The sequence below is a fragment of the Anopheles stephensi genome, chromosome 3 (assembly GCF_013141755.1).
Source record: "Anopheles stephensi strain Indian chromosome 3, UCI_ANSTEP_V1.0, whole genome shotgun sequence".
Classification (NCBI taxonomy): domain Eukaryota; kingdom Metazoa; phylum Arthropoda; class Insecta; order Diptera; family Culicidae; genus Anopheles; species Anopheles stephensi.
Window position 1 is genome coordinate 8,735,506 of NC_050203.1, and position 24,367 is coordinate 8,759,872.

Below are 24,367 nucleotides of genomic sequence, written 5' to 3' on the forward strand. Positions count from 1 at the left end.
GAAATTAGCAATTTATTTGTATGCGGCTCTCGCCAGCAGTTCATTAACTCTAATTAATTCTCGCATTTATTTCCTACGTTCGAAAAATGTATTCACTATCAATGATTACCGAAACAGTTTAGAGTGAATATATCACAGTTAAAAATCTCCTCTATTTATAGAATTCTATGTAAGATACATTCCAGCATTACAGATATTTAGGATACCAACTTGTCAAGGGCGCGATCATGCACGATCTAGCTCAACCGACTATCTGCCATAAAATCCTGCCTCATACTAAACCGCCCTAGAGCATCTTCTGATCTAGAGCATCTCTCCATATCCTGTTCGATCCAGGATACACACTTCCGGCACCTCGCCACATGGGAAAGTGAGCAGAAAAGGTACCTTATCCTTCGCCAGGATCGTCATTCGTTCTTCAATCGCCAGCGAAGTGATAACGATTCGATTCAATCTCCCGGTAAGCTGTGCTTTCCTTGCGAGTTTGTGCTTGAGTGTATGTGCGTGTTTGTGGCTGTGTGTGCGCGATCTCGAGTGTGTTTGTGTATTAGTTAATTTGCCGTAAAATAGAAGCGAAATTAGCCCGGTGCTATAACCCCGTCCGATAAAGGCAATATTTTTTCCGCCACATTCGACGCGCTCATTCGACTGGTTCGACGTTAGACAGAGAACGTACTTTCGCTCGACATTTTATCGCTCTAGTCTAGCACTTCGAATTATTTGGTTTACATCGTTACTTTAAACCAAAACCCACAAACATGCATACCTCGCCCTCGAAGCTTATGCCGTTCCAGATCATCCAAATCTTCCTGGAGGAATGTGACGAGGTAAGTGGAGCTGTACTCTAGAAAATTGCTTGAGCATCGTAAATTCTTTGCCCCCCAAATCTGCATATCTCCACGTGGTTTCGCTAACCTATTAATGTTCTCAATTAAATGAGCAAATCGGTGCTCATGCATCTCTAACCGAACCGATTTTTACTGCACCGTCCAAACCCGTCCAAGCGCCAAGCGCAGCCAAACGGAACGGAACGAAATAGAATCAATATCTTCCAAACCTCGGACCCTGACCCTGCAGCCGCTGCAGTAGCGAGATTAAAATCACCCGCTTAAATGTACCCTGTTCTCACCTGCCTTTAGCGTGGTGCCCTCGCACAAGGTGTTGGTGCCACATGCACCAACCGTCTACCGGCCAGCATTTGTCGCGCCCTTCGGCCAAGATCTCAAGATTGCAATTTCAATGGCGCGCGCGTTAAATGCGTTTAATATCTGCATCGGATTTTGAGATGCTTGCCGACCCGGAGCTGGAAGGGCGAATACATATATTATCTAATTGCAGCGTGCACTAATCGCACGAGCAAGAGAGCAAAGTTACGCGCAGCCCCATCGAGAAGCGGTGTGTGGCGTACAAAATGGCGATGATTCGTTCTAACCTTTCCGGTCGCCATTGTCCGGATTGGAAGCGATGGGGGCTTAATTTTCCGCGATGGCCGTTCCCATTTCCAAAACGGAACTTGCCATCTTGGACGCTTCGGACACCATGACTTCCACGTGTTCTTTTGCGTTTGACGCGCGATACATCATTTTCCCAATAAAACTGTCGACGGTGCCGTGTGTAGAAAGTGAATGTGGTAATGCATGGATTTGAAGTGATTTATTAAATTCGATTGAAGCTTTCGAAACGAACGAACCAATCGGTTGGTCCTTTTTCTCGGGACACGTCACGTCAAAGTGCAGTTCGTGTAGTGTACGTACTGCACCCGGAAACACACCAGCTGTGGCCGGGTCAGGTGAAAGCAAAATTGTCCGAACGCTTACCGAAACGTCATCACCAGACGCCGATCCTAGTGGTCGATTCGGTGAGGACGCCCATTTATCCTACCGAAGCATCCCATACATCTGAAGAGCGCAACGAAAATCGATGGCTCGATAGCACTTGACCGATATCAGGTCCCCGCCTCATCACCATGACACTTGTCAGGTGCGTTGGGAGCCGAGCTCGGGAGTGAAATAATTTTCGACCGGTCCTGTGTTTCATGTACCCATGGCATGTAAGGCGACATGGAACACACTTGAGCCGTAACCCGCCTCTCGATGATAATCGGTTGGGGTCAACTTTCGACCAATTACCAAACCCACCTCGGTACAGCCGTCACCGCGTGTTGTCTTGTCGGGATGGCCGGCCATCATCGCTTTAAAGCTCATCATAATAATCGACTACCGATACTGTTCAGCGTCATCGTTATGGTTTCCCCTTGCTGTCCGTTGGTCCGTTACATAATTTCGACGTCGATCCCGTAACTTTATTGAGGTTGTGTCCAAAAACAACTTCAGGTGCGTGACGTGACTAACGATACTGCACATCGTCGTCGCGAGACAAATCATCATGTTCACAGTTGCGTTCTGGATAGTTCCGGTGGGTTTTGATTACAGCAGGATTAAATCTGCAACTTCAAGTAGCTGTGTTCGTCATGTTGGTCATGTTATATGCGTCTTTGCACCTCTCTTGATGGTGATGCTACTGGAGATGGCTGTAGAACACCGTGCCGGTTATTGAGGTTAAGTTCAATGATAAACAACCGATTAGACGTAATGCGCAAGTTTTCCGGCCATAAGCTAGACACCATTTTCGGACGAGGTTCCATTACAACCAACACATGACATTAAGCCCGATATCATTACATCAATCGTCATTTGTCACTTACATCGTAACGTAACACGGTTTTAATTGGATGCAAACAATGGCTGATGTGGTTAACGCGGCGTTTTACAAGTGTCATGCCCCGAAGGCTCTTTATTTATTTCGATCGAAACGTGATCATGTCATCACGCAGTTTCGAGCAAGATCGTAAAACGCACCACTAGATTGATTGGATTAAGAAAGTGGAGAAGACATTAAACGACAAAAAAAAAGATCACTCCATTGTGACTAGTGATTCCCATTCTCTTTGTCCCAATTGAAGTGGCGATGCTATAATTTTTGTTTTGATTTTCCATTTCTCATTCTCTCCCCCCCCCCCACCCATCTCACGATCGAACTCCATTTCAATTAAGATCGTTTCACGGCGTAGACATTGTTCTCCGGCTCTTCATTCACTACCAACATTCATTTACACCCATTACGTGTTGCTGTACTCCATTTTCGCCGACTCCGTACGCAAGCTCGTGCTCGTCAATCCAATTCGATCATGTGTGTATGTTTGTTTTTTCCCCCACCTGCTTCGTCTTCTGCTTCACCTCACACACCTTCCAAAGCGCGCCGGTGTGCTTTCGGTTTCGGTTTCGTTTTCATGTTTATTATGTCGACCTTCAGCCGGATCATGGCTCTTTTGGCACGCGGAAAGACATGAGGTTGGTGGTAGTATGAGTTTATTTTTTTTCGGCTTGAACCGCATACCTCTCCGCCAAGCGATCTCGTTACTTGTGGCAAACGCCGAATCGAAACGACGATCTGTAACCAGCAGCAGCAAACAAAGCCGTGTGTCCCCGCAGAGCTAGCTCGAAGAGAGCGGGTGGTTTGGTTCCGATTTGCGTGCTTTCAATCAGCATCGGACGATCGATGCGTTGTGTGTTTCCTCCTTTTTTCGGGGATTACTCATTAGTTCGCTCAAGGAACAATTCGATCTCGGCTATTTTGGACCGCCGCGTCTGTCGGAAGCATTGTCAGGAAGGCTATTTTTCGCCTTTTCAAGCAGATCATCCTCATCCTAAGCAAGGGTCAATCTGTTCGGGGGAAGGCAAACTGACAAGCTTACGGAACAAACGAGCTCCAAGAGTTGGCACGGTTGGACACGGATCACCGCCACAGTACCGAACCGAAGTTCAATGTCAGTGTCAGTGTTGGAGCAGTTCCGTCCATCAGGCTCGGCGAATGCTGATGTTGACCACACTGCTGCCGCCGTCGCTGCCACTGATGATGATGATGATGGTGACGGCGATAATGATGGCGAATGGGAAGTTGCCAGTTTGGTAGATCGGTTGCGCGAGTCACCGAGTCACGTTTGCACGATCGGGCTTCGATCTCCAATCTCCTGTGGCACATGGAGCGACTGTCATCTGGCGGCCTCGGTGGCCTTACCGTCCGACCGTCATCGAGAGGGTTTCCGAGCGAAAAACCGTCACCGGCAGGTTAACGTACGGAGCAAAGACGAATGTTTTGAAGAAGAAAAAAAAGACCTCACCCCACACACACACACACGCACGAAGTCAGCTAATAGTACTACTTGAAGCGAAAAGCGAACAATGCAAAACTTTGACTAGTGCCAGCTAGGGGTGGTAGGCAATCGGTTTTAGGAACAAGTTTTTGTTTTTGGAAAACGGAACAGACGACCGTAAGCTTGCCCATAAGGGAAGGGACCTTGGAGGGCTAACCTCACTACCGGGACGAGAACGGCCAATCGGCTAAGTGTTCCCCCCACGAGCACCGTCTAGCTCTAGATCCGTGATCATGTTCTTAAGCCTCACGATCGAAGAAAGAAGGAAAAAAAATGCAAAACACCCTTGCACAATCGTAAGAATAAATTAATTAGTCCCACCAACACTACTACCGGGCAACTGCACAGGCCACGAACCCCGGGAATCTGACCTGGCCAGCTACAGGACGCGTGTTCTAGGGTGCAACAAACTGCACGCGAACCGCCGTTCGGAGCTGGAGAACGCGTTCTAAACCGCTTGCCCGTTTTGCAGCAACCCGCGCGTCCTTGCGCTGGGTGCTTCCGCCCCAAAGACAACCGCCAACGGTGCGAACGCGGTTGTCCCCGCACGGAAAGGGAAAGGATACGGAGACAATGAGACTTGCCTTCACGGGCAGCTCCAAAAGCGCGTCTGTGCAAGGGTAAACACACACACAGACACAGAGACCCGGGTACACAGGTGTTCGGTAACGGCGGCGGCGGGTCGGCAATCCTTGGACCCGGTCGGAGCCTTGAAAGTAAGGAGTTCTAGAGCTGCATTTTCTTACAACGAGCCCGCTGTCCGCGGTGCCTGCGAACGAAAGGCTTGAAGGGTGTAATTTATCTTGGCTCATTCGTCGCCAGACATTGGCCGATCATGAGAGTGATTGCGGAGAAATATAACTCGAACGCGAAGAGCTATAGTCTGATCAGTTTGTGACAAAGCGAATTATTGGACGCGGAACGCCTTTATGGTTGATAACGAGATGGTGACTCGATGTCTGCCACTTCAATTAATGCCTCATTGCGAGGAATCCTCTGACGAGTATCAATCATCGTCTCAGCAATCCGCACCTGCTCCTATTCTTTGTTGATGCATCTCTCGCTGAGAATACAATCACACTTCGAACATGGATAATTATGGAGTCTTTTGGAAGGAATCTTAGCAATGCTCAAATTCTGGAAGTGATAAAATAATGTACTCCCCGCAAGCTACCACAGTTCCGCTACCAGCGCTTCAGCTGCTTTGACCTCAATGATAAAGATCAGTCGACGCGTTTGATGATTAGAGCCGTCAGACCGTTGCACAACACCCTTCTAGCGCGAGGCCTACGGCGAATCGATTCGCAGCTCATAAAAGTATAATTCTCGTTCGCACTCTTACGCTTTTCGATTAGCATATATTCCATTAAATAGTGTGTACTAACGCTTTCAGCACACCTGTTACCAAGAAGCATTTGATAGAACACTCCAGGAAGGGTGGTGCTGCTCCAGTGGAGGGAAGTGTCGCACTTCCACCTACACGCCGCGTAATGGTGAATAAGGTGTAGGAAATACCGACCGGACCGAGTAGGTTAATTTGCTCATTCCATTCCGCGTCAACTAATATGTAATCAACGTCAGGCCGCTGAAGCCGAGAATGATAAGGTGAATCGATTCTAGACCACAAACTATGCGGTGGTACACCTTGTAGGGGGCTAGCATTTTTTTTCAACACGGTCAGCTTATCCTTATCCTGCTGAGGACCGTGTGAGTCAGGCACAGTTTCCCGAAACGGAGCGCACGAGTAATGGGCTTTTCTGAACCGGAAAAGAGCAACAGCATGTCCTCTCGGAACTTGTCGATCATCTCTCTCCATATATGTCAAGTGAGATAAATGGATCGTACCAAGCGGAGCCGGACTCGAAACCTACCTGCGTAAATCGTGTTTTGTTCTTAGTCTATTGCTTTTTTTTGTTGTTTGGTTTGGTCTTGGGAACTATACTCATTCGCTAACCTGGAGTACAACGCACGTAGCGCAGGTGTTAACTCGAGTTGGTCGATCGCTGATAATTGAAGCCGTTCAATACAGTTAGGGCGTTGAATATGCAATTCTCCACCCGGCGCGGTAAGCGTGTCTGGTCAAACCTGCTTTTGCTCCCTTACTACGTACGCAAATGTATCACGAGCAGGGAAGCTATAAACCGGTTTCCGGCAAGGATAATTACAGGGATTTTCACAAAAAAAAACATCCTTGCAGAGAGATTATGCATCCAAAACAAACAACGGCGCTTTGCGACGAAACCGATCGCGGAATTTCCAACGATCATTTCAAACGAGAAGAACCCGTAGAATGCGACCGCAGCTGAAGATGCGGAGGAAGAAGAAGCATAATGAACGCTAATGGGGAAAATCCCAACATAGAGATGTTCGGATAGCTTTTACTTTCTTCTGGTCGATCGTTTGTTTTACGCGATCGTCCAATTTTTCAAAGTCTTCGTTTGGTTGGACTTCAACTTCAACCAACATAACATTACACCTTTAGCTGTGAAAAACCTGGACACGGGAAATTTTGGGGCCAAAAGTATTTAACCAACCATCCCCTTCGAGAAGTTCGAATCGTTATGCGGCGCACACCCCACACTATGGTGCGTTCGCCGTCCGCCGACAACGACGCGCCGATGCGTTGGAATTACCCGGAACCGGTTCTTCACCTGTGGTGGGCCCGATAACTTGAACAAGACACGGAGCACAACACCTATACCGGCTGTCGGGGGTTTGATGCGGCGTTGTCAAGCTACGGTAAAAGGCCTTCGTCTTCAGTAGCAGAACACCTACCTCCCCCGTTGAATCATGCTCGCGGGCCTGCACTCACCGAATCGGGGAATCTCCGAAGACGCTCGGTACGGTCTGTGCATTTTGCAATGTGACGTACCGACTGGGCCGATATAGTCACGCAGGGGATTCCATCGTCCATAGCCCCTGAGCCGTGTTTGCACCATTCGCGACCCGGCTACTTCCATCGTTTACCGTTGCCGGTTCTTCTGGTCAACGATCTGGTCTAATGTCATGATTCCGTATGTCACCGTGTGTCAACACCAGCAGTCAGCACGGTAATGTCGCCTTAGATTGTTTGCCGCTTCGCTCGTAGAACACAAAACCTACCGGCCGTCAAAACCGAAAACAAAAACAAAATGAATATCGGCACGATTCTTCCACACTTAATGAGTTTTTGCGGCGAAACCTATGGCGAAACTCATCAGCGAGGTAGCAGCCAACCAGCACCAACCAACAACAAAAAAATTGGCACCCCCATTTGCAAGGTTATATTGTTATATTACGTCTAATTACGATTATAATTGCATAGCTTTCGGCAATCCGGTTACCGAGCGTTTCCTCAAAATAAAACGCTACACACAGACACTTTGGGTACAACAAAAAATAAATAAACGCCACACACACACACAGGATGATGCAAACTTTCGCTTCTGAGCGTCATCCTTACCAGGTTCGCTCTGCCTCCCAGGAAGCTCGCTTGGCGAATCTTCGAGACCCGACAGCCCACAGCACTCTTAACTGCCCCATTAGCAGAAGCTCCTCCTCAGGATAGCGCCCAAACCCCAGCAAGGAACGACCGTCCAGAGACGCCATCGGTAAACGACGATGTGATCATGTTCGCGCCACACCGCACGTACTCCACAGGCTGGGTGCGCGTGTCGGGACGTCTTGTGTACGCACTTTTAAGTCAATTAAGCCAGGACTCCACGCATCACCACGTTCGGCACCCTCACGTTGGCACATTAACACCGCTCGGTCGATGGCGTTACACGTGTACTCTCCTAGTCCCTATAACTTGCCGCTGGTATCTCCCAATCGCTGGCGCTCTGGCGTCACTACTGATCGTTGTCAATCATCGGTGTAAAGTGTGTGATCCTCTTCACCGGCTTCGACGCCACCTCGATGGACTTTCGCCTCGAACCACGACACGGTGCCGCAATTTTGGCTCATCGTAATCTTCACACGATGCGCTATAATTATGCAGAATTTAAAGCTCTTCTCTCTCTCTCTCTCTCTCTCTCTCTCTCTCTCTCTCTTTCTCTGATGTGATATTTTTGGAGGTATCCGTTTTTTGTTTGGTGTTCGGAGATCTTTACACAATGGAGCAGCATAGTTTGGCGACCTGTTCAGGTGCGCATGTAGGTGCTCGAAGTTGTTGACGTACCCTCCCAAAGCTTGACAGCGGCGAGGCGCTAGAGTTGCCATCGTCTTCTATGTTTACAAACACTTTCCGCTCGATGCGAGATGAACCACCTACAAGTGGCTTTGCTGCTTTTGTTTTGATTTTTTCCCTCTTGTGGAGAAGCATAATTACGGCCATTGCATGTGTGATCGATTTAATTGATCAATCGCTTGATGAGCAGAGGTGTGCTTGACTGGTGTAGTAACCTTTTTGATATTAAATGCATTTAACCCAGGAGTTGCCGTAAGAGTCAACCAAAAAAAAAAACTCCTACGGAAAACAAAAGGCAAGCAATGGCTTTTCCTAACGATTAGAAAGCATTAGTGCGTACGTGACTAGTGTCCGAAGGTCAGCGCCGCAACTCAACGCAGCAGCCAGCCTTCTGGACTGGGACGTGCAAAAAAAAAGCTCCACTCTAGATTGTTCCACCACCGAACGGCTTCCTCGATTCTAGCAGCTCCGTTTCATGAATGAAAGTGTAGTCAGTCAGACACGCTGGCAGGAAACTATCGCTCAAACAATAGTTAGCCCTTTTGTTTGTTATTGGTATTGTTTTGTTTCGCCTGAATGGAAGCGAACGCAGCCGTATCGATGGGAAAAGTGATCTCCACTTATTTCCGATAATGATCACCCGAGTGTATGTTAAGTTGTTGTTAGGATGGCTTGTTAGCATGCCAGCAAATGAATGAGGAAAACTACCCATCTTTCGCCTTCATTCATCAATTCCGGTCGCGTTATCTAATACCGATGCTCAGGAGGGCTATCTGTCGGTGCATCTGCTCCAGTGCATTATATCTGATTGTTCTCGTCTTCCTCACGCACGTATCGGGTCAGGTTTTAGTTTACGCGCAATAAATAGTTTAATAATCGATCGTAATAGGCCGTTCTAGCCGTTTTCTCAACCCAAAATGAGTGATTGATCGTTCAACCTGTCAGCAGCAGTAGCCCGGGGGATTCTTACTCCTCCTAGATAGAAATTCCGCAATATCGCAACAAAAAACTTGCAAAAAATCACACATGGTCGAAAAAAAAATTTCCATTCTCGTCGGCAATCTTTCGAAAGGCGTGTATTCTTCCATTACGTGTGCTGGAGAGGTTAATCCACCCGGCAGCGTTGCGTTGTGCCGCAAGCGACCGTAATCCGACCGGAAACGAGATGATTCACGCGCAACATTCGCCTGCAAAGTCCAGCAAGCCTTGTGACGGTGGGAGATTCCCTGCGATCTTGGAGGGACTTCCCCTTGAAAGAATGATCGTACCGAATGGTCGTCGATCGTGGGTCGGTTTCTTGTGGTGTTTGATTGGGGTTTTGTGTATTATTGTTTATATGCTTTTATCATACACAATTGCTGAAGAGATACGACACACAAATCGTTGAAGACGTACCGTGAACGGGTGATCCTCTCTGCACCCAATTTGTCGGTCAAGTGGAAACCTCTTTGCGGTTACGCACCGAGTACTTCACTTAACGACTCTATGCTCCTTAAGCTTCCAAATTGGTAGTCATAGCGAATGAAAGGAGTTGATGAAATTATTCAAAATATTGCAGCTAGTGAAATATCTACGATCGGTGACATTTAACCAAAGACATCGTCTGATCGCCTCCAAACTCTGATTTCTTGTAGAAGCAAGAGTTAAAAAATTTAGGCCCAAAAATTACAGGTAACAGAGAACTACGGGACCACCGACTACCCTGCAAACTTCTAGAACCTTTGGCGACAACTGCTTCTGATGCTAGTTAGCACACTACCCACTAATCAATTGCTGTCAGCTTACAATCCATCCAACCCAAAAACCAAACATCAACAAACACGTACGATAACCGCCAGAACTCAGCCGGCGTCCGGAAACGCTTTGCCACCTTCAACATCTCAGCCAATTTGCAGCACTTCTACCAGACAAACCTGTTTCCACGGCCCGTCCAAACCGAGACCCGAGTGACGGGGCCTATTAAGCTTCGGAGGAGGATTTTCGGAGGTAAAAATCCCACAGGTGCCTACACGATTTCCGCACTACCGACAATTTCGTAATTCCCGCACAGACCGACCGGTCGGCCCATTTCCGCTGGCTCGTCTCGTCGCCAAGATCGCTGTCACTACCTGTTGAATGTCGGTATTTTTCCTGGGACCCAACTTATGTCCAGTGAGCAGGTCATACGCACCTTGTACACGTAAACCTTTTTTTTTATTTATTTTGTTATCTGGGTACGCAGGGTAAATCGTGCGGGTGGGTACGGAGCCGCATTGCCGCTCATATCGTTTGTGCGTTGCTCTATTGTTTATGTCGTATGGAAATATGTTGCACGCGCGAATTTGTTATGCGCACGCGCTCTCACTCTCGCAACCGTCGGCCGAAGCAGCAGCGCTGTACGATGTAGCAGGTGTAACAAAACACGAAGTTGGACGGATTTGTTCGTCGTTCGCTCCTTCCTACACAGGCGACGGCTGTAGCCACCTGTCCCGGTCTCGCGCGCGCCTTTGCTTTGTTGCATTCGTGTAGCAAAATCGTGCCGTTTTGTGCGTGTCGTGTCTCGGGGGCTATGGTGGGGGAGACCCATGCTACGTCGCGTACCGTGTGTGTGCATGTGTTCGTGCCCGTCGGTGGCTGTGTTCTGCCCACCCCGTACGCGAGAGACGAAGCAAAGGAGAAAAAAAACCGGACCGGAGATCCCGGCCGCGGGTATTTAAACTGATGCAAACCAAAAGCGGCATGCATTCATTGGTTTGCTTGCTTTTTGCAAAGTGCCGAAGTTTCGGAGACAGCGAAAAACACACTGTTTAGAAGGTCCTTGCGAGATTCGCCAGTTCGCCGTAGTAATTTATTTCGTTCGCTTTACGCTGAGTCTAACCGTGTTGCGTTAGTGCTGTTTAACATTACGAGCAGTGTTCAGAACGAGACAAACAGGATTCCCCACAGGTCCGGATCGGTAAACAGTCACAACCGTGTCCAGACTTTGCAGTAACGAAACAGAAGCCTCCTGTGGTCAAACGTTAAGCAACTCGTAGCGAAATCCTATCCCAAGGAGTCGCCACAAACTCGAAGCGAACACCAAATTAGACGGCTGAATTCGGGACCCCAGTAGCTCCGAAACCGAAGAGAAGCAGTTTTTGCCGAAGAAACACAACAGAGTACGCGTGCTAAGTGTTCGGCTAGAAAAGGCTACATACTACGAAAAGCACTTTGCAAAACCTTCTGCCCCAAATCATCCTAAAAGATAAAATGATGGCCGTCGCTGCTGCCCAGAAGAACCGTGAAATGTTCGCGATCAAGAAATCTTACAGCATTGAGGTAAGGATTGTGTTTTAAGGTGTTTTAAGGTGAAGCCAGTGTGAACTGAAGTCCAAGAAAAAAACGGTTACAACAGAGAAAGGAACTATAACAGTGATTGAATGTGTGTGAGTGTATGTGTGACTGTGTGTTCTATGTGTCCAGTGTTTTAAATCCTCAAAAACTTTATCAAAAATCAAATCATAGAGAGATATCCTATTCCGCGCCCATTTTGTTTCGAATTAGCACGAGCAAAAGATCAAAAGTGCTTGCTTCTCGATCGTACGATAAGCGCAGCCACAATGTTCGCCCCTGCGTGTATGCAAGCACAAAGCAGGCGATTACTTCCTTAGTAACACTGTGTGAGTTTGTTTTTCTTTGTGGTCAAGTGCGATCGATTTGAATAAGAAGCACTTATCGTGTAGTTGAGGTTCTAGCACGAGAGCTAGAGCGGCAGTATGAATATACTGCAACAGGTGGTTCGTTTGTTTGAGATTCTAGCGCTTACGTATGATTAATTGCTGGGAAACAGATTAAAGTGATTTTTGCAATGCTTTAGTGGGTTCAAAGTGAAGTGTTAGATAGAGATAGAGGGATCTCGAGAGCAGTAAGAATACTTGTCGTAATGGCGAGCGGTCGATTAGTGGTCGAGTAATCCTTGTATGCCCTGAAATCGTTCCTATTTGTTCTAGAACAATCTTTTCACTCGAATGGAAAGGAACGAAGAAAAAAAAAACAGCGACCGCCGACTTTGAAAGTATTTGTGAAATCGTTTTTCGTTTGGAGCAACCTTTACAGCTTTGCTCCACAGGTGGTTGCTACACCAGTGCCACCGAAGTATTTTGTCTCTTTGATAAACATTTACGATAGGCTCGTAAAAGTGAAGCCTTAAGGTACTGATACCGTACCATAGCCGATAGTTAGAAGAGTACTGGAGGTAATATCTTGGCCAGCAAAGCATTTGAAGAAAAAATCTCCTCACAAGAAGAGCAGCAAGTTTTCGATTTTTTTCTTGCTGGTGAATCCGCGTTTCAAAAAAAAAAATACCACGCGTATAAAAGTTTCACCTCCCAGGGCAGGCTTTGAGCACGCACACCGCGTACAATAAATATTCTCAAACAACAACAGGAAAAAGGAAACGATCGCCAATCCGCGATGGCGGTGTGCAGTGGTGCCGGCACCACCGAAATCGATTCATCATCGATTGGTCACCGTAATGGAACCAACCTAATTATGACCAATTTCCTTCTCGTCATACTGCTCAACCACCGGTCGGTCCTCGGTCTCGCCTGAGGTTAAGGCCACACGTCGCTGGCCACTTCGGAAAACGGAAGGAAACGGCGCGAACCACCTGAAGCCTGACGAGCAAATGCATCCACCGAAGGTCGACCCATTTGCTCTACCCAGGCTTGCCATTGCCGCCTGCACGATCACACACGATCGAGAGTGTCGGTTGGTGGACGCGTACACGGAGGCTGGTTGCTGGTTGAAGGAGGAAAACGGCCAAGAAAATGATGCTAATTTGCGTTACAAAGTTTTTCTTTACTCCTGCCTTGTTTAAAGCAAAGGGGAGACGGAAAAAGGGGGTTGAGAATGGGACAAGTTAGTTCAACGATCGTAGATGGGGCTTATTAGCGTATCCTTAGGCTTTTCTTTGTTTGGCTTGGCGGAGATCGTAGAGATCGTTTATCCGCACACGGTACGACTTTCGGAAGGCGTTATGTGGACACCGCGCTGAAAGCTTTACACTTCCGTTATGTCAACGCAGGGGGAAACTGTTTGAACAATGGCCAATAACCGTCATGCCAATTTTCCTCCATTAGAGTTGGCTCTCTTGAGAACAGAACTCCTGGTTCTGCTGTGGGACCACTGGCAACTTCAAAGACACCGAGCAGTAACTAGCCAACGGACACTCCTTCGAGTCCGTTCTCCGCACAAAAAACAAGCAAGCTTGCGGAAGTGATTGGCCGCACACCTCCAAAGTACCTCAGGTCCCCGTGAGTCCTAAATGGTCCGCGGGTCCAGTCCGAGACGTTCCTTTCACCGGGCGCAACCGAAAATGTATGTATGGCAAAAACCGGCCATAATGGTGGGCACGGGCACAGGTGATCGCGCTCGTGGCCGAGGGATTTCTATCTCAAGGTCAACCCCAACCTCAACCGGCCGGGTGGGAAGATGAAGGTGGAAAACACTCACACACACACACGCACGCATGGAGTACCCAAGTGCAATGGGAAGGGCACACAGAATGGGCAGCCTGGTGTACGATAGTGCATGCCAGAGAAAAAAAAAGCAAGATCACGTTCACTAGCCTCGCGCTCGTGCGAAACACATAACACACATAATCTACTTATTGACATTGAATTTGGCAGAAATAAGCAAAGTCGTAGTGAGTGTCATTAAACCGGTCCTCATTACCGACCGTCAAGCCCAGGCTACTTCGAGACCTTCCGGAGCGAGGCAACCACGGGAATCTTTCGACAATATCGCGCTCAAGGAGCTCCGGTGTACTTGCGTTTTGCGGGTGGAATGCATCATTCGCCAACACCGCGCCGACCGTGTTTTTTTTCTCACCTTTTTAGCTACTGACAGCTACACCAACACCTGTCACACCTGACACATGGTGATGTATCTCCATCGAACAGCGCGATAATGCGTGTCTAGTAGCAGCGCATCAAACGCGTTTGTAACAACTTATTCGCACCCACAACGGCCGCGGTGAATGAAGCGCTTGTTAGTAGCTCACCTGCTTCTACACACGCAGGCCTGTATTTGCGCCCCGAACCGTTGCCAATGTCAATGACGAACCTCCAGTGCCAGTGCCACTGACGCTAACTGACGTGAAGGTCCCATCCCTCGCGTCCCAACACGTGCTGGTTTGCGGTGTACCCAAGCAGGGATTCCAGATCGAATGCGGAGAGGGAGGGTCGGACCTCTTGTTGTAGTTGCTCTTGATAGAGCCCAAAACCACCGGTAGAGGTTTGTCAAGCGTTTAGACACGGAAACGAAATAATTTTCGGGTCACTATCAGGCAGCCCTTCACAACTTCGTCTCTTGAAGTTTCGCCGATGACTAGAAGAAAAATGTAGTAGCGGGAAAATACATTCATTGCTGACACCTCGGCGGTCAGCAGCAGTAGCAGGCGTAGTGGCAGTGGGAGAAGCCGTACTAATCAGGTCAATCCGCGCTGCGTTCGTTGCGCACCGGTAGATCGCGATCATGTCAAGGTTTCGGCCGTAAAACCGATTCCAAGCGCGATCGCGCGCGCTCTCACACGCATATGTTCCGGTAGCTGGAAATAACCGGTGGTTCGGAGGCTCGCAACAACGCCAGCATTGAGCGCTGCACCTGCAGTACGAGAGTTGCATCGCGGTTGCGTCATCGCGCCCATCGCGGCCCGGGTACTCCCCGCAGAGTCCAGCAGGCGGGAGAACCGTTGCAGGGGTGGCGTTGCATCAGCTACTACTTCTACTCACGCGTACGTGTGCCCCTTCAATCATGGCCCACACCGGACCTGCGCCAAGGCGTTAGATGGCGTGTACTCCTCACCACCAAGCGCACCTTAGCGACAGTGGTGCGCGATGGTCATTAGGCTCATAAAACATGCAGGCTCTAATCTAGCCTCGAGCCACACAAGAGCGGGCCCGCGCGGCCCGTTGCCGGTGGATGGCTTTGACCATTTTTAGCGGCCACATCACCGCCTTGTGCCAACTTTGTGCCGTTCGTCTAGTTCGCTTCTTTCCCGCTGCACGTCACGCGTCAACCGTGTACTCTCCTTGCAATTAAAAGCGTTTGCGATGTGGCCACTGTTGCTACGATGATTAACAACAATTAATTCACCACTATATGTTTTCTGTGCTCTCCTCCCTCCCCCTCTTCCAGAACGGATACCCATCCCGGCGCCGTTCTCTGGTCGACGATGCCCGCTTTGAGACGATTGTGGTCAAGCAAACCAAACAAACCGTTCTGGACGAGGCCCGCGCAAAGGCCAACGGTAAGTAGCGCTTCGGCAGTAGTGAATGTCTTCCGGCATATGTTGTGGCATGCGACCTCTGTGTTTGCTCTGATGTCGGTAGCAGTAATCTCTTTGTCTTGTCTAAGTGGAAAATCCTGTTTTACTTATGATTTTACCTCGTTCTTGTTTTATTTTTATTTTTTGGTTCTGGTTATCAACAATTTGGTACACTCCAAATACACTGTTTGGTGGCTGGTCGCGATGATGATTGCGATTAAAACCGATGACAATACACGTTCGCCAAAAAAAACCCGTTCTTGGCAATCTGGTGGCACTCTAGACTCTACCTTGGAGTGTTCCATTCTGCAGGCCCAAGAACAGCATCAACAAGGTAAGCCTACGTGATCGTACGTACGTGAAGATCAAGCAAAGAACCCGAAGCTGGACCGAGGCCACCGAGGCCGCCAATTTTCCTAGAACTTCAGCCCGATCGCCGAACCTAGAACGCAGAACCAGAAAATGAAGGGAGCGGCTCTTGCTATAGTTGCTGCCACGAGCGAGGATAGCTGTCACAAATTGACCACCAAACCAGCCCCTGGCTCGCTTGGCTGGGTAGCCGGGGCAGTAGTGGTACAGGGTGAATTTGAACCAAATAGCGAAGGTCACCACGATTCCGTTCACTTTCGTACGAATTGTTTCAAGTCTAAAGCTTATTTGTTTGCTCTTGATTTTTTTTTCGGTTCGTTCGTTCGATTTTCCTTCAATTCAAGTTCTACTGCTTCGGTTCTTTGTCTTGGTTGCGAGTGGTTTAATGCTTTCGTTTATCTAATTTTGTGTTGTTTCTTTTCGTTTATTACCTCTTTCGTTTGCCAATTATTTCCTTCATAAAAAAAACCATCCATCCGTCCGCGAACCGATCTCGTAGAAGACAAAATTCCGCAAGAGGTTCAACAGACAGTCGAGGATCAGGATAATGACGAAGAGGAAATTCGAATGGTCGCAGGTAAGCGTCGTTTAAATCGAGCTAGAACCTAATTCCCGCATGGCATTATATTGATGAGTTTCTTGTGTTATGTTTCGTCGTTATGTATGTGTGGCTGTTGTGTTTCGCTGTACTACCCTTTAGTTGATGAGCTACCCCAGAAGCCCCAGGAACACGTTCCAAGTGCCGACGATGAGGAGAAGGAAAAAGGTACGTAGTGTTGTAGCGTGCTAGAACGAGAGTAGGGTGGACCATTATCCCACCAAGAACCGTCAAAACCCCGGCGCCAACCCGTTGTGTCGCTTGACGCTCCCTCCGAAGCGCAAGAAAGCTTTTCCTCGTCGCATAATTCATACTTTACGTCAGCGACACACTCGTTTGACAGCGTTCTGCGGTCATTCGGTGGAAATAAAAGTAAGCTCTTTCGAAAATGGACCTTTGCTTCTTGGCCAGCGAAAATGGCTTCCCATTAACCGACGCTTGAGCTTGAGTTGACGGTCCGTTCCATCAAGCATTCGTTGTCCCAGATTCGTACACGTGACGTAATCGTGTGTAGATTTCTCAAAAACCTTCCGATTTTCACCCTTAATCCGCCGCCCGGTCGGAAGTTGAATTCGCGCTGGTCGGTAGCAATAAATTATACGCACGTCCAGAGTGCAAAGCATTCGTCCATTGGGAGAAAGGATTTACTTGTACGTATTAGAGTGAGCGACTGAAAAGCAGGAGCACACACACACACACGGTTCGTTGGAGATGATGCCGGAGAGCTCGGAATGACTGACAAAGACCATTATTAATCGCTCACCTTCTTCGGCAATCGTTCCACTGCTCCCACCAGACGCTGGGCTAACTGAGGAGGAAGTTGTACTGCAGAACGCTGCCTCGGAATCGCCCGAAGCCGAGAAGGAGGTGGTCCGTGCCGCCGTGGTCGTCCGACTGCGGGACGGTATGGGATCGCTCGGACGCATCCTTAAGGCGGTGGAGGCGTACCACGGCACCGTGGTACATCTGGAGTCGCGCCAGTCGCGCAGCGAGGGCGTACAGTTTGACGTCCTCGTCAAGGTCGATATGGCCCGCTCCAATCTGCTGCAGCTGATCCGGTCCCTGCGCCAGACGCAGTCCTTCGGTAGCGTTAGCTTGCTGTCGGAGAACAACGTCAACGTGAAGGCACCGTGGTTCCCCAAGCACGCGTCCGAGCTGGACAACTGCAACCATCTGATGACCAAGTACGAGCCGGATCTTGACATGAACCATCCCGGTTTCGCAGATCAGGTGTACCGTGCTCGTCGCAAGGAAATTGCCGAAATCGCATTCGCTTACCGATAGTGAGTATTTCACCCCCGGTGGGATCCCCGTTAAACATCACTAGATCAGGTGGCTAACCAACATCCTTTATTCATCCTCACAGTGGAGACCCAATCCCGCACATTGACTACACGGAAACGGAGAACAAGACCTGGGCGGCCGTGTTCGGGCGCGTGAAGGAGCTGATGGTGAAGCACGCCTGCTCCGAGTACATTGCCGTCTTCAAGAAGCTCGAGGACGAGAAGATTTTCGTGAAGGAGCGCCTGCCCCAGCTCCAGGAAATGAGCGATTTCCTGCGCAAGAACACCGGATTCACGCTCCGACCGGCCGCCGGTCTGCTGACGGCTCGCGATTTCCTCGCTTCGCTGGCGTTCCGCATCTTCCAGAGCACGCAGTACGTGCGACACATCAACTCACCCTACCACACACCGGAACCGTAAGTTGACAGTTTCTTGGCCCCCTTTGCCCCTGATCCTTTCCCCGTACCACTTGAATCCGGAAGCTCACCTCGTTTCCATTTTAGCTCCATTATGTGTACCACACAGCTCCTTAGAACTTCACCTTGGCAGTGGCCCTTCTAGTGACGAGCATCTCTTGTAGAACAATTTATGACTCCATTGTGGGTGGGTGTGTGTGAATGTGTGTGGTTTTTTTCTTTTGTTGTGTAGCATCAAAAGACGTATGTCTTTTGAGGGGGAGAGCTGGTTGGTAGTGTTCCATTTTCTTGTGCTTACACCATTTTACAGCAGGCAAGCATTTCCCGGCATGGTGAGGACACATCCAGCTGGAATGTGAACTCAAAGTCCACACAGTGGAATCTTGAAGTTGTAAATTGGATCTATAAATCCTTGTTAAATAGTACTAACATCAAATCCGATTTTTTTGCATTGAAGTTGACTTTATTATAACTTCCTTGATGTAGGATGACAAATAGCTAGGTATATTAAAAAAAAGGGATATTTTGCTTCAAGTTTAGAATTGCTTCATTCGACCTATAGTTCACCACTTAACCACTGAACGCTGGATTCAATGGAGCCTTGATCCTTCATTCATACCGCCTTCAAGGGTGGGCAAACGTTGCTCCCGATTCGTTCCAGTCGTTTGAACACTTGGCACTTCCACACATACACAGACACTTTCACAATCAAACATAACCATTGTGTGAAAGTGGCAAAAAGGCATAAGATGTCATAATAGAATAAAATGATTTTAACGGCAGCCACCGCTCTTTGTGCCAGCTTCCGGCAACCGACTGCCAGACCAGACTTCCTTCCTTCTTTGTGGCAGCAACTTTCTGGTGCCCCGAAATGGGTCATTTCCTTCGGGAAAAGCTGCTGCTGCTGCTGCTGCTGCTGCCATATTCCCACGCGCCATTTGATGTAAGGCGCTTTTGATGTGCACTATGAGTGAAGAGAAGAATTGGTGGTGGACAATTTAGCTCTCGCTGCTGCTCCTTCGGGTATAACGTTGCCATTTAGAGAATTTATATTGGCCCACGTTTTTTTCCAACTCAAAGCGACGGTACGACGCAACAAGTGGCCCATCATCACAACAACTAGAATGCCGCCAATAACTCGGCTCATGAACTTTTTCGCTTTCGCCAAGGAAACTCAATTAAAACCCCTGGAGCAACGGTTGAAACAAGGAAGCGCATGTAAAAGAGGCGGTCCTTTTCTAATTGATTTTTCCGATACGATGACATCGTCGATGATGATGATGATGATGATGATGGTGGTGATTTTCAATCAGTCCCGTTGCCTGGTTCGCCTGGTGCTACTAAACGCTCGTCAAACGCTCCAACGGCTAGTTACCATAGCTTCAACCCTTGGGTACGCATCCTCAGAAAACGGAAAGCCCCATTTCCCATTGGGGCCCCAAAGAAAAGCCCCAGCCTAGGTAAATTCAGTTAAAAAAACTCTCTCGAAGCTGCGTGTGGGACTGCAGTCTTGTTAAGTCTTCTCTATTTCGCCATAAATCTCCAAATGGCAATTCTTTCGCCACAATCGCCCCCCAGTTCTGGTACTCATCTTAATTCCGTACCGACTTCTTCGTTTTTCTCCTTTTCCAGTGATTGCATCCACGAGCTGCTCGGTCATATGCCGCTGCTCGCCGATCCGAGCTTCGCCCAGTTCTCGCAAGAAATCGGATTAGCCTCGCTCGGTGCCTCGGATGAGGAAATTGAAAAGCTCTCGACGGTAAGTACAGTCGCAATACGGCGCAGTAGTAGTAACGCACGAACACGGCATCGCTCGCCCCAGCCACAAAACGGTACCACGGACACATGGCAGTAATTGCGCCTCGGAAACTCAAAAGCGGTCGCAATATTTCGCTAGGTCATCACATCACATGGCCATCAACTGCGCTGATCGCTTTTTTGCCGCTTGCCTCCTCATAACACGCGCGCCATCTATCGAGTCGAGCAGTTTCGAGCACTTCGAACGATGCAGTTTGCCATTGTCACGAAAAACTCTCGCACACACGCAGAGCAAAAAACCGGAAAGGAGGCCACGAAGGCCGGATCTCGTACCCGATCACAGGCGTGCGGTGTTCTTGTGGTTCACCGAAACCAACGGACTTTCGCGAGTGTGGATGGGAGGTTGTTGCGTGCTGCGTGGTTAGCAGCACCGATCAATGGCATTCTAGCGGTATGATTTATTCCGATCCAGTTATTCAAGCGATCGGACATTTGATAGAAAAACTTAATAGCCCCGTCGGAGGCAGCGTGTCGTTGGTTGTCCCACTGAAGCCGCGCGATTCTGTAGCAGATCTCGTTTTCTAGTGCACTGATCTAATCTGCTTGTTTTTTTGCTCCACAGGTGTACTGGTTCACGGTTGAGTTCGGACTGTGCAAGGAAAAGGACGAGGTCAAGGCTTACGGTGCCGGTCTGCTGTCCGCTTACGGTGAGCTGCTGCACGCCATCAGCGACAAGCCCGAGCACCGCCCGTTCGAGCCCGCCTCGACCGCGGTCCAGCCGTACCAGGACCAGGAGTACCAGCCGATCTACTACGTCGCCGAGAGCTTCGAGGATGCGAAGGAGAAGTTCCGCCGCTGGGTCTCGACCATGTCGCGACCGTTCGAGGTACGCTTCAACCCGCACACCGAGCGCGTGGAGGTGCTCGATTCGGTCGACAAGCTGGAAACGCTCGTCTCGCAGCTGAACACCGAAGTGCTGCACCTTACAAATGCCATCGCCAAGCTGAAGCAGCCATTCTGCTAAGTCTCGCGCGCTCCCAGCGGGGCCCCACTCCCAAACAGCAGCATGTGATCTGATGCGTGTGTGTGTGTGTGTGTGCGTGAGGGTGAGAGAGAGAGCGAACGAACGAGAATAGGAGCGAGTGAGAGAGAGAAGCGAGACACTAAAAAGCAAAGCAAAGGAAAAGGAAATATGTCTGATCGACAAGGACAATAAGGCGTATGCCCCCTCCCCTGGCTGTCCGGTTGTGTCCTGGACGACGCACCAACGTCAGCAAGAAGAGGGGCACGTTAGCTCCCGCCATCCTGCGGACTACGCTAAACTCGATGTATACTATATCATCCGCTACTTCTACCCACTGCTACTACTATTTACTACATCAGCAACTATTACTACTACTGCTACAACTACTATACTGAACAGTATTCTGCACCCCGAACTCGGAGCACCCAAACTCGCAAACAGGATTGCTGGTGCGAAGATCCTTTTTTATATATGTTTTTTTGTGTACTACGTTTTACTATGCACCACCGTATGCAAGCATACGATCGAATCGAAGTATCGACCAGGGGTAGGCGCACAGCCACTTCACAACCCCTGCTGGAGGAAAATTGTGCAATCGAGTAACCCTGCCCATTCACCCCCCCAACGACGATGTGCGGTTCGTATTGTCCGGAAAATAGGGATCCCACATCGTCCACCCCCAGTAGAAGAAGACGTCAGGAGAAGCGTCAGGAGTATCCAGCTCCAACGAAACGCCACAGCTGTACAGCTTCGGTATTCGAAGCTCGTGAGCCCTCGCAAACGAAACGGAAAAGGAAGTAAGGAAGAAGGAGACAAACCGAGAGTGAACTTCCCCTCTCAATGCCGGAGGACGAACGGAGGAAGGATCTATTCTTTTCGCAGCAACATCGCCGAGAACCCCCCCGGTACCATCGCGAGGTGCCGAGGATTTTTTGGACAATTCCTCAGACCGACGACTATTCGGTTGTCGAGTAGTGCAATCAACCCGTGTTCGTGTTCTGAGCGTCCCGTTCCTCTTCTCCAACGACTTGCATGCGACGCTACTATGTCGATGTGCATGCGAGCCAACCAAACGAAAAGGACACGCTACGACGGATGAACAACATCATTCAGTATTTGCAATCGCCCCCCCCAAAAAAAAAAAAAATAGGATCCTGCCAAACGGATCCAAACAGGAAAGGACATACACACGCACCAACATTTTATCCTGACCTCCAACGTTCCGTTCTTCCTTGTTCCTTCTTCCCTATACACAGGGTGGTACCGAAAAGAAAACTGCCATCCGGTACCACCGTGATCCTTCATCCCGTTCAACCTGCGTGGAACAGGTGGTTCCTGTTCGACACAATTTTCCCTCCAACCATCCCAACACCAAGCACCATCAGTCGAGAGTTACAACCCAACCTTCCCTTTTGTTCCCTCTTATTAATCTCTCTCGCTGTCTCGCGCCCGTTCGCAAGTTCCTTCCCTTCTTCGTTCCCGATCACCACAACACAACACCATCAACCTATAGTAATCCTAGCATCCGTATGGATCCCCAACCCCGAGCCCACAATTCCCTATCCCCTGTTCCCCTTGAATTCCCTTCAATATGTGTACGTCCTGTCAAAACGTAGCGTAGAAGAGTATTGTTTATTGAAGAGAACATATTTTTTTTATTTAACGTAACTTAAGTATTGTATACTATTTAAAGTTAGTGTTTAAAGTTAAATTATTCACTTGACTTGAGCAGATACTTTGTTTTTCGTTATATGCAGATCAATGTGCGGAATGTTGCAAGTTTCCTTTGATTACTAAAGGGACGGATTAGCTCAAAGGCAGAACGGGAGAAACGTGATCGCGATCGCGGATTTGAATAGTTCACGATCGGGCAGTGCAGCGTGTCGTGCCGGTGGGCCTGCGATAGAACCAACCATACATACGGCAACTGTGTGCCGACCGCTAGCCTTCCCTTATCCATCGTAAAGGAAGTGACTGTCCAATACGATACACCAACATCTGATAAGGAGCAAGCGGGCTCAGCACACTTGCGAGCGTGTGTGTATGTGAGCTTCTATTAGTATTGGTAACCTGGTGAATGCTACTCTGCTACTGTCCAGAACTATTCCACCGCCTTCCGATCACGGTAGCTAGTGAGCTTACTTTACACGCGTTAAGCTTAGGAGTAGGAGGATGTTAAGCGGCACCGTAAGCTAGGTTTAGTAGACATCTTCCCTTTCTGGTTAGAACCGATCCGCGACATTAAAACGGCAACATTCTCGGCTCAGGACAGGGTTTAAGAACGTATCCTACAAGACAACAACAACACTGCAACGAAAATTCATCCTCGACTGTCTGTAATCTCATGTTTGTTTTTTTATATAATTGTGTATTTTTTTTATTAATGTGTATAAAGGCATGAGCAACAATGAGTATGAGCGGAAAATTTCTATTTATATTTATACGAGACAATCTTAGCACGCGCACGTTAAAGAAAGTGAAAAAAATTAAACAAAAAAAAAGAACAGTGGATACAGGTAAAAATTTTCCGTCTTCATGAAAAACTTATATGTAAAAGCTATCCAGCACAAAGTAGCGATGCAAATAAAAGAACCTAAAAAAACAACAACAAACAAAGAAATAGTTATTGAATGTGAATTGGTTGAATGATTTAAGAAAACTTTATTTTTTATTCAAGTTCCAGAAACTTGATAATAGACCAGCAAGCCTAATCAAGGAATTAATGATCTATTATCTGGAATAAACTCAAGCAAGATGCGTTCTACATTTTTTCGGGTGGTCTTTCTGTCCTTGGACAATTATTGGACAAAGTCCTTCAAATAAGGTTTGCTAGCAATTCTGCTAGTAGATGGGAGACAGTTTGTAGAGTTTGATGGATAATAGGTAGTCTCCGATTGGGCATATCTCTTCACTAGTGTCTTTGTACTTATGATGACTCGAGCCAAGGACAAACCGAACGATCGTCTCCTTTACTGCGTGATACGTTTTTATTGTGTGATAGAACACAGCGACTTCCGACGGGTACTTCATACTGTTTGTGATGTCTTGTAACACTTTGCAAATTGTGGGGCTGTTTATAGGAACTCTTGAAGACTTACATTATTGACAGCTCGTAGAGTAAGGTCCAGGACTTGTTGGTCGTTGCCATACCTGGCCTTGCCAAACGTAGCGTTATCGCGTAGCTCTCTTTACCTCTAAAGACTACACCGAGGCGCTTCTTGGGAGATATATTATGAATTGCCAAATATTA

The 24,367-nt window shown here is 48.4% G+C and overlaps 1 protein-coding gene across 3 annotated transcripts; it reads left to right on the plus strand.

Moving 5' to 3' along the window:
- The first annotated feature begins 381 nt into the window (after nt 1-381).
- On the plus strand, nt 382-23,739 carry LOC118510885 (tyrosine 3-monooxygenase). 3 transcript variants are annotated; one of them, XM_036053265.1, is made up of 9 exons: nt 382-827; nt 15,540-15,651; nt 15,953-16,003; nt 16,538-16,615; nt 16,739-16,804; nt 17,433-17,919; nt 18,003-18,335; nt 19,968-20,094; nt 20,716-23,739. In XM_036053265.1, exons 1-9 carry the CDS (start codon nt 759-761, stop codon nt 21,115-21,117), a joined length of 1,725 nt encoding a protein of 574 aa, XP_035909158.1. In that variant the 5' UTR covers nt 382-758; the 3' UTR covers nt 21,118-23,739. The 3 variants fall into 3 exon arrangements, with proteins under 3 accessions (XP_035909158.1, XP_035909160.1, XP_035909159.1); XM_036053266.1 differs by lacking the exon at nt 382-827 and adding an exon at nt 11,104-11,678; XM_036053267.1 differs by lacking the exon at nt 16,739-16,804 and having other exon boundaries at nt 398-827.
- The last annotated feature ends 628 nt before the right edge of the window (nt 23,740-24,367 follow it).

Excerpts from the sequence above, each read along its gene's own strand:
- LOC118510885 (XM_036053265.1), top strand. The coding sequence starts at position 759 with ATGCATACCTCGCCCTCGAAGCTTATGCCGTTCCAGATCATCCAAATC. Across the intron at positions 17,920-18,002 it reads ATCGCATTCGCTTACCGATA|TGGAGACCCAATCCCGCACA; the intron begins GTGAGTATTTCA and ends TCATCCTCACAG. Across the intron at positions 18,336-19,967 it reads CCCTACCACACACCGGAACC|TGATTGCATCCACGAGCTGC; the intron begins GTAAGTTGACAG and ends CTCCTTTTCCAG.